Here is a 17,312-nt window from a genome sequence, read left to right on the forward strand (position 1 = left end):
AATTTGTGGATTCAGAGGATGACAACCAAATTTTATAAAGCCCGGTAGACAACATTGTTGTGAGGCTGCGAGCCAAGGAAATTCAGTCATGTTACCCAGAGTCAGGAAAATGTTAGACCCTTCTCGCTAGTGTTTTATTATAAAGAAATATTGCATATAATTATTTTAAGTAATATAAAATAAGATGTCTTTAAACAGAAATACAAGTGAAACAAGTTATATGTTGATTGGTTGATGAGACGGTGACCAGGACTTGCAGGAACCTCACCCTGTATATCCATTAGAAGCAATGACTCAGCATTTGCTAATTCAGCGCTCGAGATAATTTTATTGAACATAACTACCATATATAGTGAGAATTGACGTTTGTGTGTATGTGTGTGTGTGTGTGTTTTGGAGTATTTTAATACAAATTTCAGTCATCTGAACATTTCCTTTGTAAATATTAAGTATGTTTCTCCAGTATGTTGGTTCTCCAAGTGTGGTCTGGGGACCTTGGGGGCGCCTGACACCTGAGTTCAAAGTGTCTGGGAAATCCTCCTTTTTCCCACTACATACCTCCATAAGATTGGATTTCTTTATATACTTCAACCAAAATAACTACAACTATATCACAGTGCTGAAACAAATATAAGAATCTAGCTGTCTTTTATGAAAGCAGACATGAAAGAGATTTTCAAAAATAGAAAGCATTAAAAAAATTTTTTTGTTTTGAAAATATAGTTATTTTAATAAAATATGTTCTTTATGTTAACATGTAATGGGTTTATTGTTATTTTTAATGAATTAATAAATATTTTTAGGTATTTTCAGTTCTGATTTTGAATATAGTAAATATTGATAGATCTGTAACCTACATAAGCAGAAGCTCTTTAGGGTCAAAGAAATAGTAGTAATATGTTTTTACTATGCGCATGTAATTTTATTTTAAGCTATATTGTAAGAAAGCTGTCAGAATTTAAAAAGAAGCACTAGTGCTAGCACTAGTCCTTTGAGCACATGTTTGTGAAACTTGCCAAAAGGAGGAGGAATTTTTAAACGACTCCAGCTATGCATGAAAAGGAACTAACACAGAATGATTCTCGTAACTAAATTCACCAAGGCTACTTTTTGAAACTCTGGAATCCCACAGTAGCTTTTCAAAAAAAACCCTTTTTGGTCTCACAGGGTGTTGCGAAAGTGCTGCTTAGAGGCCCACTTGCCTGTCACCAGGCTTACTCCAATGGTGGTATCTTACATAATTGTAGTAAAATATCAAGTCCAGGAAGTTGGTATTGGTATAATATTGTTAACTAGACTACAGAGCTTATTCAGTTGTCATCACTTTTTACATGCATTCATTTTCATGTGTGTAGCTCTATACAGTGTTATCCCATGTATGGATTTGTGTAACCACCACCACCACCGTCAAGATAAAAACTGTTCATTATCTCAAAAGTGCTCTCCCTTGTGCTACCCCTTTATGTTTTCAGCCCCTTGCTTCATTCTGTCCTTATACCCTGGCAATGATTAATCTCTTCTTAGTCTCTCTAGTTTTGACATTTTAAGAATGTTATGTAAATAGAACCCTATAATATGTAACCTTTTGGGATTGGCTTTTTTTTTTTTTTTTTTTTACTAAATGAAATGCCTTTGAGGTCTAGCCTAGCTGCTGTGTATATCAATAGTTTTTTCCTATTTATTGCTGAGTAGTATTCCACTGGATGGATGTACCAGAATTTGTTTATTCAATCACTAATTGAAGGACATTTGGATTATTTCCTGCTTTGCCATTATGAATTAAGCTGCTGTGACTATTCATGTACAGGTTGTTGTGTGAACACGTTTTCATTTCTCTGGGATAAATGCCCAAAGGTGTACTTGTAGGGTCATATGATAAATGTCTGTTTTGTTTTATAAGAAACTACCAGAATGATTTCCAGAGCCTTATTGTTTTACATTCCCAGCAACATTGTATGAAGCATCCTATTTTCCACATCTTTGCCAACATTTGGTATTGCTATTTTATATTTACCCATTCTAATGGGTGTATAAGGGTAGCTTACTGTGGTTTTAATTTTCATTCCCCTAATGGCTAATGACGTTGAATATCTTTTCATGTGTTACTTTGCCATCTGTGTATCTTCTTTGGTGAGATTCTGTTCATGTCTTTTGCTCATTCTCTAATTGGATCATTTGTTTTTTACTGTTGAGGTCATCTGAGAATTCTTTATACATTCTAGATACCAATCCTTTGTTGGATATGTGGTTTGCACATATTATCTCCCAGTCTGTAGCTTGTCTTTTCATCTTCTTACAGCACAAGAATTTTTAATTTTGGTCAAGTCCGATTAATAATGTTTTTTTCTTTTATGGATGTCATTTTTTTTGGTGTCTAGTCTGAGAAATTTCAACAAGATTGAGGTCCCAAAGATTTTTCTCTTATGTTTTCTGCTGAAAGTTTCATAGTTTTACATTTTATACGTAAGACCATGATTCATTTTCAGTTAATTTTTGTATCTGGTTTGAGGTTCAAGTTGAAGTTCATTTTTTTTACCTGTAGATGTTCAATTGTTCAAGCACCATTTTTTGAAAAAGCTGTTCTTCTATTGAATTTTTTACACCTTTGTCAAAAATCAGTTGGGTGTATTTGTGTTGGTCTATTTCTGGGTTCTTTATTTGGTTTCCACTGATCTGTGTCTCTCATTCCTCTAATAACACACTTTCTCAATTTACTGTAGCTATATAATATGTCTGATGAATAAAGTGATTCTCCCCAGTTTATTCTTCATTTTCAAAATTGTTTTAGCTATCATAGTTACTTTGCTTTTCCTTACAAATTTTAAAATAAGCTTGTATGTATCTGAAAATTCTTGCTGGGATTGTGATACTAATTGTTTTAAACCTAGAGATCACTGTGGGGAGAATTGACATCTTTACTATTTTGAGGCTTCCAGTCAGTGAACACTGCATGTCTCTCCATTCTTTTAGATCTTTGCTTGCTTGCTTTCGTCAGTTTGACAGGAAGAGGTACACCTACGAAGGGAGAGGACTGGTAGAATTTCAGTGGCTTTATCTTGCTCTGTGAACTCCGAAGCCTTAATTGCCTCCTTTGTGGTGACAGCTCTCTCATAAGTTCATTGTGAAGATTTAAGGAGACACTACAGATCTGAGTCCTGCCTCTGACATGTTTGTTTTCCTCCTTATTTTTCCTCTTTTTAGTTTTTGGGCCTCTTAAGTCCTATCTGTGAACCCACATGCAAAATAATGTAACTGACTTCCATGGGGTTGTTGCGAGGAAATGATGTGAGAGAATTCAAGTGAAGCTCCAAGGAGGCTGCCTGGCACAGAGGAGGGGCATGATAAGCAGTGGCTGTATCAGTATCACTATATGAATGTATGGAGGTAAAACTGTAATTTCTTCCTTTCACTGAGAGAAACTGGTGATAGAAATCAGGGATCTAGTCCAAAGACCTGCCAGCACAAGGCAGGTAGCAGGATCTTGCTGAAGGTTCGGGAGAGTGGAGGAAGTTCATCCCCACACAGCAGACAACGTGAAAGAGAACCTCAGAGCCAAGTGCCTGCTATGACCCAGCTTTTATAGAAAAAGAACTGGAACATATATGTTTGTGTAAAAGCAGATCTGGAAGAACATATACCAGTCTGGACTGTGGGGAGATGGGGTAACTTTCACTTTTGCTTTTACTTTGTTCCTTTCTGTGTTTGAAAACTGTTTCATTTTAATTGAGCATATACTACACTAAACAATGTTAAAATGATTTTTAAAAGGCCAATCAATAAAAAAATAACCAATCAGTAAATTACACTAAAAAATCTCAAGGCAGTTTCACTCAAACTTCTCTTCCATTCAGCCTCCTGCCTGGCCCTTAGGCTCCCTCATCTCCTTAGCTTAGCAGCTCCCATCCTCCAGAGTTCCTTCTGCAGTTATCCTTGTACAGAGAAGTTTTGCTGCTATCTTCCTGTAGACCCAGGCCATCTCATCCAAGTCCAGAGAGCCTCACTCACCTCCCTAAGCACACAAGCATAAAGCATTCTCGCAGGTGTGTTCCTAAGCAAAGACAGTTCCTGTTCTGAGAAGAATTATTTGATTAGCTCTGAAAGGATTTTTATTCTCTCTGCCTTTGCATGGGTAAAGTAACCTAAGGCTATGGAGTTTAATGGAATTCCCTGTGAAGAGGCTGAGGGAGGGCTTAGGTAATCCACCTACAAACCTGTTTGGAAAATTTGGAAAGAAGCATTTGATGCAGTTATGACGGCATTCTGTGGCATGGCAGTTAAAATGCACCAGGCCCTCTTAGAAAATTCCCAGATGTGCACACATTTCATTCTCACCACAACCCTATGAGGGACTTCCTGTTATGACTCCAGTTTACCAAGGAGGAAGCTGAAGCACAGTGAAGTTCACTACCATGCATAAGTTGTAAGGGAAGGAGCCAGGGTTTCAAGAATGCCCAAATCATGTCCCTCCTCTCTTTATCCAACTGCCCAACCCCTCCGTAGGCAACCTGCTTGGCTGCTTTTATACAAAATGCAGTATTGGAATCAGGAGATCACTGCTTTAAGAGCTCAGTCGGTGCTAACTCCCAAAAGCCAGAGTGAAGAACCTGGTTTATTTGGTACAGTGTAGCAAAATGTCCAGCTTAAACTAAATTTCTGATTACCTTCTTCATCCATATGTTATTAAGGGTAGTTATGTCCTTATAAAAGGAAGATTTAGGGTAGCTAAACAAAGAAGGGGGTGATGTAGTCTCATTCCACAAAATGCAAGTGAGATCAACCTTTTTTCAGTGGAGTACTTCAAGACGTGGTATTTAGCAAGTGTCAAGGTATAGTGATTGGGACTGTAGAGCTAGAAGTTTACAGAAGCCTGTGACCATCTTGAGGCTAAATTCTGCCCTTGGTCTTCAGCCAGTGAAGTGCCTGCATCTGCTGGAAGTGGATAAGAAAACATGTAGAACTGAATGATGATGAAAAATCTGATTTTCAGCCAAGCTTGTGGAATACACCACAAACAGTACTAGAAAGCAAATTTAAAGGCAAAGTGTGTATATTTAAAGTGAAAGACTGGAAATAAGTGCAGCGAATGTCCAATATAATTTAGGTAAGGTAGAAGGGAGGATCCAATAAAGATAAGAGTAGAAATCATTGAAGTAGAAAACAAATAGAAAAGTCAGAGAAACCAAAAGTAAATTTGTCCAAAAGACTAGTAAATGAACCTCTGGAAAAACTGACTCAGAATAAAGAGAAATGCACAAACAAGAATAAAAAGAATGTATTCTAAATGCCACTGAATTATACACTTGAAGTGGTAAATTTTATGTTCTATGAATTCTTCCCCAATAAAAAAATATTTGGAATGGAAAAGGGGAGAGTAACTATGGATAGGATACAGATGAATCATATCATTTGATATGATGTTTAGTAATTGCTTTAAAATATGCCATTAAAAATTATAGGGAATTACAGATGAAGATATGCAAATATTAATTCTTGAAGCTGGCTGATGGGAACACGAGGGTTCACTATACCATTCTCTATCCCTTTGTATGTGTTTGAAAAGTTCCATTAAAAAAGTTAAAATGCAACTCCCTAAATCATTTGAAAATGTGGGTAATTTGGTGATTTCTTAGAGTTGAATAAATATGGCATATTAAAGTCTATAGTAGCTCTAATTTAAAAGAGCATTACAGGCACGTGAAGAAATGAGGAAGGACCCTGAATGTGAGCCAGTGCTACCAAAGTAGGTCATAGAATGGGCCACCTATCCCCCCTGCTCCTGTGGAACATAGTCCTTCATTCAGCAGCTCTGCTTCTAGGAATTTCTCCTCTGGAAGTATTGGTCACATGTGCAAACCACAAGCATGTAGACCCCAGACTGGTTGGAACCAGAAGTTTAATGATTAAGCTCCCCTAAACATCATGCTGTTACCTCACCACCAACCAGTCAAAAGAAAGTCCGTGAGCTGCAGCCCTCACCTGAAATGTCTTTAAACCCTGAAAGCCACTGGGGAGTTTGGGTCTTTTGAGCGTGAGCTGCCCAGTCTCCTTGCCTGGTGCCCTGCAATAAACACTGTACTTTCCTTCACGACAGCCCAGTGTCAGGAGATTGACTTTTCTGTGCAGAGGGCAAGCAGACTCGAGTTCCATTTGGTATCAGTAGTTCTATTTATATAACGTTTGAAAACAGAACAACAGTGTTGGGGATTCATATTTGAGTGGCAACGCTCTAAAGAAAAGCAAGAAAGTAATAGCTATAACTATCATGAGAGTGGTTTCCTTTAGGGAAGAGGAGAGAGGCTGTGATTGCACAGGGGCTCACAGGGATTTCAGGAGTTCTGGCCTTGCTCTCTTTCTTGATCTTTGTAGTAGTTTGCTTTTATAACAATTTTTTTCTCTTTCTTCTCTTTTTAAAAATTTTTTCTTTTTAAAAATATTTCTAGATTAAAAAATTTTTTAATTGAAGTATAGTCAATTACAATATGCCCATTTCTGGTGTACAGCATAATGTCTCATATGTAGAGTCATGCATATATATATATATATATACACATATATACATACATTCATTTTCATATTCTATTTTATTAAAGGTAATTACAAGGTATTGAATCTAGTTCCCTGTGCTACACAGAAGAAACTTGTTTTTTTAATCTATTTTTATATATAGTGGTTAACCTTTATAATAATTTGTTAGGCTGTATACTTATATTTTATGCATTTTCTGTTATTTCGCCCTCAGTAAGAATGTTTTAGAACCTGAAGATAATATTAGGATTATCTCAGGTTTAACTGTGATAATGAAATGAAACCATGTTGAGCTCTTAGAATATGCCTGGTACTTTGAAAGACCTTAATAAATGTTAGCTATCTACAATAAAAGTTTGCTGTTATGTTTTTCATATTTGTTGCCTATATTTCTCAGCTTGTTGTTTGTCTTTTATTTCTGTTAATGCTGTCTTTTGAGTTATTGGTCTTGAAGGAGGATTAATAAAATGGCCTCCCTTCGGCTAATGGATTGCTTATTATGTTTGCCCTTAAAACAGTCAGCTGACCTGACTGACCAGTTGCTACTCACAGTTCCAGGCCCATTGTTAAAACTAAAGCTATTGATCTTACTGTTTATACTTTATTCCAGGAATCGAAAGCTATAATCATGCTTGGTCTCTGAGTCGATTTCCAGGGAGAAGGTCACAGAACTGTAACCTTACAAAGTAGGCTAAATACCAAAAAGACCACACCTTGAGTGCTTACAGGATAAAGAAAAAGTGACAACAGCTAGCCTCTATAGAATTGGTCGCCTGGAGGCATCATGATGCCAGTCTAAGTCTTCTGATGAGAAAATGATTCTGTTGATTGTTATCGATGTTTTATTGTTTGAGCTGTGGCTGTATAACCACCCTGCCCCATCCCCAAGGTGGGGTCACGGTTTTGAAGGCACTAGCCTGCTGTGAGTCCCCTTTGCCCAGCAAAGTAATAAAGCTGCCTCTTTTTTTCTAAGCTCCAAGACCCCATCTCTGAGTTATTTGGCTCGTCAGGGAAGGGGGCCAATCTTTCGGCAACAGCCTTTGCTTTATAATTTCTTTCATCATTCTTAACCATAGAAAGTCTTCTCCAGTACAGAGATTTAATAAATATTTTATTTTCTTTGCAGTTTCAAAAGGAGTTGCTTTTGATCATTTGATTCTTTTTCTTCATTTCATAACAACATATTTAAAAATTAGTACACACTTGGATAGGATAAAATCTACATTTATTTCTCAAATTGACCTGGAATTCATATGTAATGTCATGGGAGAAAATAAACTGATCTTTTCTCCAATCAGGTAATGAAGTCCCCCCTAGCACCACTATTTAACAATTCATCTCTTCCCCACTGAATTCTGCTGCTTTCTCCTTTTGCATATGTTAAATTCACAAGCATTTGCACCTAAAGCATAGAAATGGAATGTGATAATGCAGCTGAAGGAGGGGGAGGGGATGGTTGCCAGGCAGCTGCAACCTGGAGGGACAGAAAATGTGGAAAAGCCTTTTTTCTGTCAAAGAAGTGTTCCTTAAAGATTCCATCCTTGTGTATGACACACAAGGTGCCTGCACTTCTGACCCTCAGCTAATCACTTCATGTGCGGAGACGTCAGTCTCCTCACGCGACACGTGCGGATAGCTACAGCACCTGCGTCACAGGGTGCGGGGCACAAGAGCTAACTGCAGTAAGGAGCACAAGCTTTGGAGTCAGTCGGCCAGGTGTCTCATCCCTGGCTCCACCACTAACTAGCTTCATGACCCTATGTCGTTTCCTAACTTTCCAGCCTGTTTCCTCATCTGAATATGTGACAATTAATAGTAATGAAATTAATATTAATAGTAAATTAGAAATAGAAAGAGTAATAGCTATCCTCTGAGGTTGCTTCTGGGAATTAAAGAGCTATACTGCACTTTAAGGGCTTACTTAGCATGAGGGTGCCTGACGCATAATAAGCTTTCAATGAATCACATTTGTGGTGATTTTAATCTTTCTATCACTATTATGATGGAACAATGAGGAAGAGAAAAAAATTCAGGAAAGGAGACTAAGAACTAGGCACCAAAAAGATCTCAGAGGGGGAAACTAAGAGACAGGGGTGTCATGGAAACCAAGGGAAGATCGTATCTAGAAGGAGGGAGATAATGCAAAGGAAGGTCATTCAAAGGCTAGTTTCTCCTGCAAAAGACCCATTTCATCTCTTAGCGACTAATGAGACTGGAGGCAGAGAGGAAGGAAGAAAACCCATCACCTTCAATAAAGGCTATTAGATGCAAAAGTATCTAAAAGCATTCTTTCGGCTATTTCCCTCAGTCTGATCTGAATTCCCAGGTCTCCCACGTCTTCCAAATAGGGAAAATACGTATTTCCTGAATAAGGGAAAAGCCAGTCTCACACAAACTAAAATAAACTATCAGGTTCGCGTCATTTTGGTGAAATAAAAATCTAGACAATTTCAAGTTTATACAACAGAGCTGAGGCTGGAGAGGGAAGAAAAAGGGATGAATTATGGGTTTTCAAAGCAGTGGTCTGTGAACCCCCAAGCTAACTCCAGTGAAAAGGAGGGTGGTGTATTTAAGAGAAAAATTGAGAAAAGGAGAGCAGAAAGAGGAATGATATTCTTTGGAGTTTTTTGAGGGGGAGGTAATTATATATATATATATAATGGAGGTACTGCGGATTGAACCCGGGACCTCGTGCACACTAAGCACATGTTCTACCATTGAGCTATACTCTCCCCCCCAGGGATGATATTCTAAGATATTAATAACAAGAATGATAATCTAAGATAATGAATGATCCCCTCCAAGTGTAGATTTAGAGAAGGGTATAGTGGACTAAAGTATTATAAACCTACAAGAGTCAGGGAATGGGGGGCCTGAGTGGAGCTACCTCCTCCCTGGAGGGGAGGGATCCCCTGTGACTCTGGAGAGATAGAGGTGGCTGCCAGGGGCCAGAAAGTGCCCCAGAGGGATGCCAGGAGTGGGCCTCACGAGCCTTTGCTCCTGGCCAGCTCTCAGCTGAAGGGTCCAAGGCAGAGGAGCCCTCCCAGCCGCCTTCTGGCCCTGAGGGTTAAGGAGGTGAGATTAAAAGCACCCGTGGACTGCTGGGGGTCGAGGAGGAGTGACGGCAGAGCACAGGAGGCTGAGCCTCCACCCCCTCCACCTGCAGACACTGTGGCTGGAGGGCGTGCATGGGTTGTAAGGTCAGACTGTGAAGTCACGGATGGAGCAGGAGCAGGAGGCCAGGGAGGAGCTGATGGGGGTGATTCTGGAAGGAGAAGCAAGTCAAGGCAGGTTCTGGGTGTGGCAGCCCAGGGAAGGCTGCAGTGGGCTTCTTGCAGTGCCTGGCTTCTACCCCTCCCTCAGTGCCTCAGCCTGGAGGGCGGGGGACCCCGGTGTCCCTGTTGTCGCTACTGAACAGGCCATCAACTGCTCCCATAATTAGAGCCCCAACCGCCCTCTCCCCTCGGGACCACACAGCGCAGGGTTCTGTGTGAAACCTCTGGGTCTGTGAATCCTACCAGGCTTCCTGCAAATCTAGCTGAGTCCCCTGCCCGGTCGTCGTGCCCTCCCCCGCCACCCACACACAGAGAAAGCTCTGTGCTTTCTCTCCTCCACACACCATCTCCCATGCAGCACACCCTGTCCTCTCACCCCTATTCCCTTCCTGACAAACTCCCTCAGGTCTTCATTCATTTCACTCCACACACAGACATAAATGAAATCATTCCCCTACCAACCTTGTCCTGCTCACAAGGACAGGAACTTCTTTACCCACCAGGAACATGGGACCCTCAAAGACTGAGGTCACAAGTCAGTCATTTTTTTTTAATCACCCTCCAATCTGAAGCCATGAGATGTAGCAGGAGCAGATGTCCAGGAAGGTCCTTCTGTGTTTTCTCTCCCCTATTAATACCCTCAGTTCTAAAAGGGTATGTGGATGGGGTGGGGGGTATAGCTCAGTGATAGAGCATGTGCTTGGCATGCACAAGGTCCTGGGTTCAATCCCCAGTACATCTGCTAAGGGAAAAATTAAAGGGGTATGTGACTTTCTAATTTCCTTGTGTTTTCACACACCCTGGCGTCTGGATTGCTTCTCATCTTTCGTTGGCAAGTCCCATTTCTTGGATCACGGAAAGTTAGCTGGGAGTCCTTGGGCTTCTGATGTCCTCTAGCATGTAGCTAGGGTGAGGTTTGCATTGTGCTGCTCCCCCTGATACTGAACTCTCATGAATAGCTCCTTTCTCTGTAATTGGAAAGGAGGCAGAGGGTAGAATCAACCCAAGGGACAGTCTTGTTCGACAGTCTTGTTCAGGTGTTGTCCAGAAGGAGCAGTAGCAGCAATCTAAGGAATATACCCAGGCAAGGGAGAGCCTTCGCTTCCTAAAGTGAACAGAATGGAGCCCTTGAAATACCCATATCCCATTTTTGCCCCACCCCTGTCCTCATCATCAGAGTTCTCAAGATGCATTAGGGAAGAAAGCATTGTTAACTAGTGGGGCAGATTTGACTCTGTGACATAGGAGACAGATCAGTTGTGATAAGGGACTCTGGGAGATAGTCAACTTATTTCAGCTTCCATTTTCCTCATCTGTAAATGAGGTTGATAAAAACTCCACTTCACAGTACGACCCCCCATTTATAGCTTCTATATTTAGTTTTCTTATTATTTTCCTTCTATACTCCTAAAAGTATTATCACACACAGAGACATTAAACTTGATGCTTACATATATTAATTGACATAGGAATCCACAACATATATTATTTGGTGAAAATATACACAGTATAGAACAGCACTTATATTTGATCACTTTTATCTATACATATATCTTTCTGGGTACACAAGAAGAGGGAAATATTTAGGACATTCATCCAAGGACTGACTGGTTATACAAGGGTGGACAGTTTCAGGTAATGTGTACTTTAGTTTTTGTTTTTTCCTTCACTTTTTGAAGGTTTAACAATGAGTTATACTCCTTCCATAAAAAGAATAAAGTCATCAAGGAAATAGACACAGACACATCAAGAGAATAGACACTTAGGCAGATGGAGGAGGGAGCAGGGACAGAGGTCAGGCCATTCTTTCCACTTTGCTGGTATACATAACCTCTTCTCCAAAGAAAGCCACTTTGTGGATAAATTCATGCAAAGCCTCCCCCACCACCCCACCACCCCTGTTTTCCCTATCACCAGTCTCTGAATACAGTTATGGGTTTACTTAGGGCTGGTCTAGCACCTTACTTTGGCTCAGAGAGGTCATTGTGTCTGCCAGGAACCTTTTTTAACCTCTCCTCTTCAGTATGGGTCAGCTCCTGCAGGGTAATGATTAGATTCTCAAACCCCTGGGCCCTGCTGCTCTCATCACAAGTTTCCTTTGAATGGCCCTCTTCACCACAATATGAACAGTGGATTGCATATTTTCTCTTTCTGGCTCTCCGTATATCCCCAGGACTATCATTCTTATACCCAGAACCACCGCTGATAGGAGATTGAGCCCGGGAACTGTTTGGGGAATCAATGACCAGTACGTGATCCTGAGGTCTGGCCCTGACTCTAAGGGGAGGGTCACCAATGGATGTCAGTAGAGGGTTCTGAGAGTCCACCAGGATCACATCCTCATCTGAGTCATTGAGGGTATCATCTATCTCTATCACGTTGCAATCAGCACTGCTGATGGCTATTGGCTGGGGGTCCTGAAATGCTACAGGGCTTGCTGTCCTCTCCATGATTAGCTCAGATCTTTTGGGCCGCTTCCGTTTCATAAAAGTGTCATCCCAATCCTCTTCCTCCCTTATCATCTTGATTAACTCCAGGAAATTGGGAAGATGCTCTGGATCATCTGCATAAATCCTGAGAAAATTCTTCAGCCTAAAGCGCAGGTCCGCATTCAGTTCAGCCCCTAAAAGAAGCTGGTGCAAGCAAGTCTGGTTTGCATCTTTCTGAGCTATGATCCCTGCCTGAATAGCATTCTGGAGCTGCATCTCTAAACGGATCACATAAAGAGAGGCTTTCTCCCCTTGTGCCTGCAAAGTGTTAAAAAATTTCCCATGGGCAGTGACACTGCTTTTAGACTCCCCAAACACCAATTTCATGGCGCGCAAGAAATCTGCCACACTTAGGTTGGGGTTGGCCGCCTGCAGCAAACGCATGACCTCTCGCGCGGGGCCCCTCAGAGTTTTCAGCAAGCGCTTGAGCTTTTCCTTCTCAGACATATTCCAATCTGGCAGGATCCCACTGACTTGGATCAGCCAGTTTTCAAAGGTGTCTTCCCCTTGGGCTGGCACCACCCTTCCGGAGAAAAACTTCACGTTTCTTTCGGCCATATTGACCCTTAAAGGACCAAGACTCCTCCCCAGGGACCTCAACATGGAATGGGCCCAAGGTGGCAAGGATGTGTTCTGCCACCGGCTATTACCCACACGTGCAATGATGCTAGCCATGACAGACGATGATGATCGTCTATCTGAATATAACAAAATGCTCAGGCTTTTTAGAAAAGTCTAATCTGCAGGCGAAACCCCCAAAGCAACGTTCCCGAGCTCTGCCTTTCTTGTATCTCAATAGGAACTGCAAAGAAAAGAAAAGAATAAGTCAATAAGATAGTTGACTGCAGGGAATCAGTCTGCGGTCGTTTTCTTTATCTTCCCGAACACCCGGCAGTACATTTTCCATTTGCCCACTGCAGGAAACTGGCATTGAAAATACCTTACAGGAAACTGGCAATTATAACCTTCAGGAGCTAGTGGGTGTCCCATGCAAGCAGGGAGCTTGTCGGAGCTACAACCATTCCCTCCCACCTGTTACTTAGGTGGCAACTGTTAGAATTCTAGGTGAAATTGTCAGTGTGTGGAGCCGATATTGAGCTTTCAAAATAGACTGCAACGGTCTAAGTCTCACAAATTTGGGGTAGTAAATAAGATCTCCATTAAACTCATGGTCTCAGGTCTCAACCACACCCCCTTCTCAAAGCTTCCGCCGTTATTTCTCAGATTCTTGTATGAGTTTGGAAATAAGTGCGCGCCTTTATTTCCCGTTCAGCCTCCGCAACAGGTGCTTCGGTGAGAGAGCTTGCTCCGGGGCTAAGTCGACCTGTCCACGCGGGTTGCAGATCCCGGTCCTCAGGGCCATCGCGGAGGGCAGGGCATGGAAGGGAAGGGTCAGAAGCAGCCTCATCCCTCATCCCGCTCCCTCACCCCCTCCTCCGCCGTAGCCTGATGGAAAATTCCTCTCCCACGTTGTGAATACAAGCCAAAGCGACGCCCCCGTTACATCCCCCGCCCTCAGCCCGGGAAATCGTTGGCCTACCAGCTCCGCAATCAGCCGTACAGAATTCAAGTTCAAATTCGGCTTTGATGGCCTGCCGTGGAGAAAGGGAATGGGAGTTGGACACGTAGACCCACATATTCCTCACCAGGAAGAGACCAGGAGATGCAAAAGGGGTTCAAGGCAGACAGATTGCGATTCTACCCCACCACAAGCCCCTTGCCACCACCATCCCTGAAACGTCCCCCTCTCAATCCAGGCAAATCCTACCCTTTAGGCAGCATCCCATGGAACCCCACCTCCTCCCTCAGCTCAGCAGGGCCAACAAGAGTGCTCCTTTCCCTGCCTGTCAGTTCTCGATTCCCCAAGTGGGGAGCCACCCAGTCCTGGTGGGACTTCCTCCTCCTCTCTCCACGCCAGGCAATGGCTCCCCCTTTCTTTACCTGTGCTCCGCTGGTGGACAGCGGATGCTCTGGCGTGGACAGCTGTGGATGCCGCCTCGCCGCCTCAGAGGCTCTGTAGGGAGAAAGGATGACGCCTCCTAGGCCGCTAAGAGACCCGGAGCAGCCAGACCGAGATGCTTCGAAGGATTGCCCAGTAAGGGATAGCAGAGTCGAGGCAGCCCGGTTCCCACGGCAGCAGCGGCCGCCCCCGCCCACCCGCTGGCCCTCCCAGCAGCCGCCGCTTCTTTTAGCCTCTGCCCATTGAGACAAAAGAGCATGATGAGCGGGGCGGCACGGCCAATCAGCGGGGCGCGGGGGCGGCCTCCCCGCGCAGCCTCCGGCCCGAGGCCATTGCTAGCAAAAAGGGGGGAGCCGGCCTGCGGGGGCTGCGGCACACGAGCGCGGGAGCCGGTGCGGTGTCAAGTGCAGCTCGGACTCACGGACCGGGCCGATTTGCATTTTACCCGTGAGTTTGCTGCTTCCCCCTTGCTTTCTTTCTTCCTCTCCCCTTCCACCTCTGCTGTCCTCCGCGCTTTGAGACCGGATGCCTTAAACACGAGGTGGGACAGAAATCAAGTGAACAATAAGAGTTCCTTACCTTTGTATAGGGCGAAGGGGGAAAAAGATTTACTGAGCGCTTTCTCCGTGCAAATGCACTTGCGCGGACATCTCATTTATTCTCAGAAGCCTTGTGCAGGAGGGAGCAGTATGCCCTTTTAACAGAGAGGGGACTTAAGCACTCAGTCACTCTGGTTAGGAAGTGCAGAGCTAAGAGCTCACACCCAAGTCGATATGTCTGATTTCAAGGGCTGCCCCTTGTAAACACTATTCTCTCCTCTCAGACTGAGGGTTAATGAAGAAAAGCCAAAGCCAAAGGGGAGATGGGAAGGTCCATTTGGAACTACATAGAATTAGTGAGCAAGGAATATTATCTCCATTTTACAAATGAGTAAACAGACACAGAGAGGTTAGGCGTCTTGCGCGATATCATACAGCAAATAAGTATCAGTATCCGGTTTTACACCTAAGTCAGTTGTTCTCCAAAGGCCAACTATTTATCCTCCTGAGTTGCCTAGAGGGTATTTTTCACATGGGCGGTCCCGAACCATTTCAACAGCTTCTTGGTGTCTTGGTAGTGCTGAGGGAGAGGTGGGGAGACAGTGGGGAGAGGGGAGGGGGAAGAGGTAGGCAACTTTTATGGTACCCATTGTACAGAAGAGGAAACTGAGATACTTTTATCTTTTTTTTTTTTTTTTACAACAAGCTGTCTGCCTTTTTTTAAAAAAACATTTTTACAGCTTATGACCCCAAAGGAGACAAGGCTCAGAGAGATAAAATGAGTTGCCTAAAATTACAAGGTGAAGCCAAAATTTGGACCAAGTCTCTCTGACACCAGAATCTATGCTATTAACCAAAGTATGGGTACAAGGCTGGCTGCCTCAGAATCATTTTCAAGAACTTGTTAGAGATGCAAATTCCTGAACCCCACCTCTGGGGGGGTTGGATTTACTAGGACTGGGCGTGGAGAGTGTGATTGATAGTTTTCACCAGTGCTGTAGTTAATTTTGAGGTGTAGAGAAGTTTGTGAACCACTTCTGAAAACACCACATCATGCTGAGGGCAGTAGTCAATTGGTCTGTGGCCAGTGTAACTGTCCACAAGGTATCTGTCGTGAGATTTAACTCCAAGAGCGGAGGTTCCTACCTAGGGTCTTTCCTGAAATTGTTTGCAAAGATTAGAATTTGAACTCTTTATTTTTTGGAGTTCATAGCTTTGTAAATTTTCAGATGAGTCCAGAAATAGTTAAGGACCACCTCCCTACAATCTTTCTTCCTAACGTTTTTCTCTTTCAACTTGTGCTTGAGGAAGAAGTGTGAGAAACGAAACACAATTTGATCTAACCCCCGAACGACAGCCCTCAGCCGCTGATATAGATAGCTCTTTCATTTCCTGGCTTGAGGACACGTTGCTAGGTTGCCCTTCTGTGAGCTCTTGAGGGGACCTCTTAAATGCTGAATTTGGCATCACTGGCCTCAGAGAAGGAGCAACTCCATGGAAACGGCATGTAGGGCTGTCCAGAGTGAATGGACCGTGAAGCCAGTGAAAGAGAAATCTGCACCATTTTCCATGATTTCTGGTTCTTGAAGAGCAGATCTTACTTCCCTTACATAGATTGTGGTTGGGAGGCCCCCTGCAGGGCTGGTTCTTCACTCCTGATGCTTGGCAGCAAATGAACACTGTGCCCTTTGACAGCTGTTGGGAGGTCTTCAACCTGCCAAGGTACTTCACCTGCTCCTTTCTGCCTTCTTCTTGACTTACCTCAATACCTAGAGTTCCCTGGAGTAAACAATTCAAATTTGGAGATGAAGCACCTTCCATCTGAGGCCTGAGGGCTTTTTTGTGGATGGAACCACGGGGGGATTGGAGGGTGGAGGAAATAGAGAAGAAGGCTCACCTCACACAGTCAGGGGTGATGCTGGCAGTAGCGCTTGGGTTTCCTTCAGACTCTTGCTCCTGCTCCCCAGCATCGTGACATCTGACCCTGGGTCTCTTGCAGACTCTCGTTCTGTGTTTAAATGGGCTGCATTGCCAAAGTAGGTGATCTGCAGTTGGACCTGGTGGGGTTGGGATCACCCAGGACAAAGAATAGATCTTAGAGCTCTGACAAAAAAATGTGAAAAGAAACAGATTGGGTACATGAGCCTGGATTGGGCCCTTAGAACAAAGTCAGGATCTCTTTTGCAAGGCTGGGAGGAGGGTATGCTAAGCTGACTTCAGTTAGATACAGAGCATCTGTGATCTCTGGCCTCATGTATGGGAGTGTGTTCCAATTCGTGGCTGTAATGTGAGCACATTTTCCAATTTCAACAAAAAAATCTTAAAAGCCTGAAGATTAGGGAGATAAAGCTTTTAGTTGAAACAATAATAGCTGCCCTTCACTGCCTGCCTCCTCTGTGCCAGGAACTTGCTGTTGATTACCTCATTTAAGGTTCTCAGCAATGCCACTGATACAGACATTGTTATCCCATTTTGCAGTTAGGACAACTGAGTTTCAGGGAGGTTACGTAACTTGTATAAGGCC

General features: G+C 43.1%; 1 protein-coding gene and 1 long non-coding RNA gene across 8 annotated transcripts in view; one reads left to right on the top strand and one right to left on the bottom strand.

Moving 5' to 3' along the window:
• LOC105075858 (solute carrier family 25 member 53) overlaps positions 1-17,312 on the top strand; it is a 38,376-nt gene that overhangs the window by 13,926 nt on the left and 7,138 nt on the right. For 2 of the 6 annotated variants that reach the window (XR_835954.3, XR_012504796.1), the window contains one exon: positions 3,202-6,899. The exons of 2 other annotated variants lie outside the window; for them this stretch is intronic. This is a non-coding gene — a long non-coding RNA (solute carrier family 25 member 53). Of the gene's footprint in view, positions 1-2,970; positions 6,900-14,560; positions 14,697-17,312 lie in introns of those variants that run through there. 2 more of the 6 variants (XR_012504797.1, XR_012504795.1) reach the window with 2 other exon arrangements.
• ZCCHC18 (zinc finger CCHC-type containing 18) lies at positions 11,235-14,458 on the bottom strand. 2 transcript variants are annotated; one of them, XM_074359605.1, is made up of 4 exons: positions 14,231-14,458; positions 13,830-13,881; positions 13,546-13,641; positions 11,235-13,091 (listed from the first exon to the last, which is right to left on the bottom strand). In XM_074359605.1, the coding sequence occupies exon 4, from the start codon at positions 12,962-12,964 to the stop codon at positions 11,762-11,764; it is 1,203 nt and encodes a 400-aa protein (XP_074215706.1). In that variant the 5' UTR covers positions 12,965-13,091; positions 13,546-13,641; positions 13,830-13,881; positions 14,231-14,458; the 3' UTR covers positions 11,235-11,761. The 2 variants fall into 2 exon arrangements, with proteins under 2 accessions (XP_074215706.1, XP_045379206.1); XM_045523250.2 differs by having other exon boundaries at positions 11,235-13,641.

This window comes from Camelus bactrianus, chromosome X, assembly GCF_048773025.1.
Source record: "Camelus bactrianus isolate YW-2024 breed Bactrian camel chromosome X, ASM4877302v1, whole genome shotgun sequence".
Taxonomy (NCBI): Eukaryota; Metazoa; Chordata; class Mammalia; order Artiodactyla; family Camelidae; genus Camelus; species Camelus bactrianus.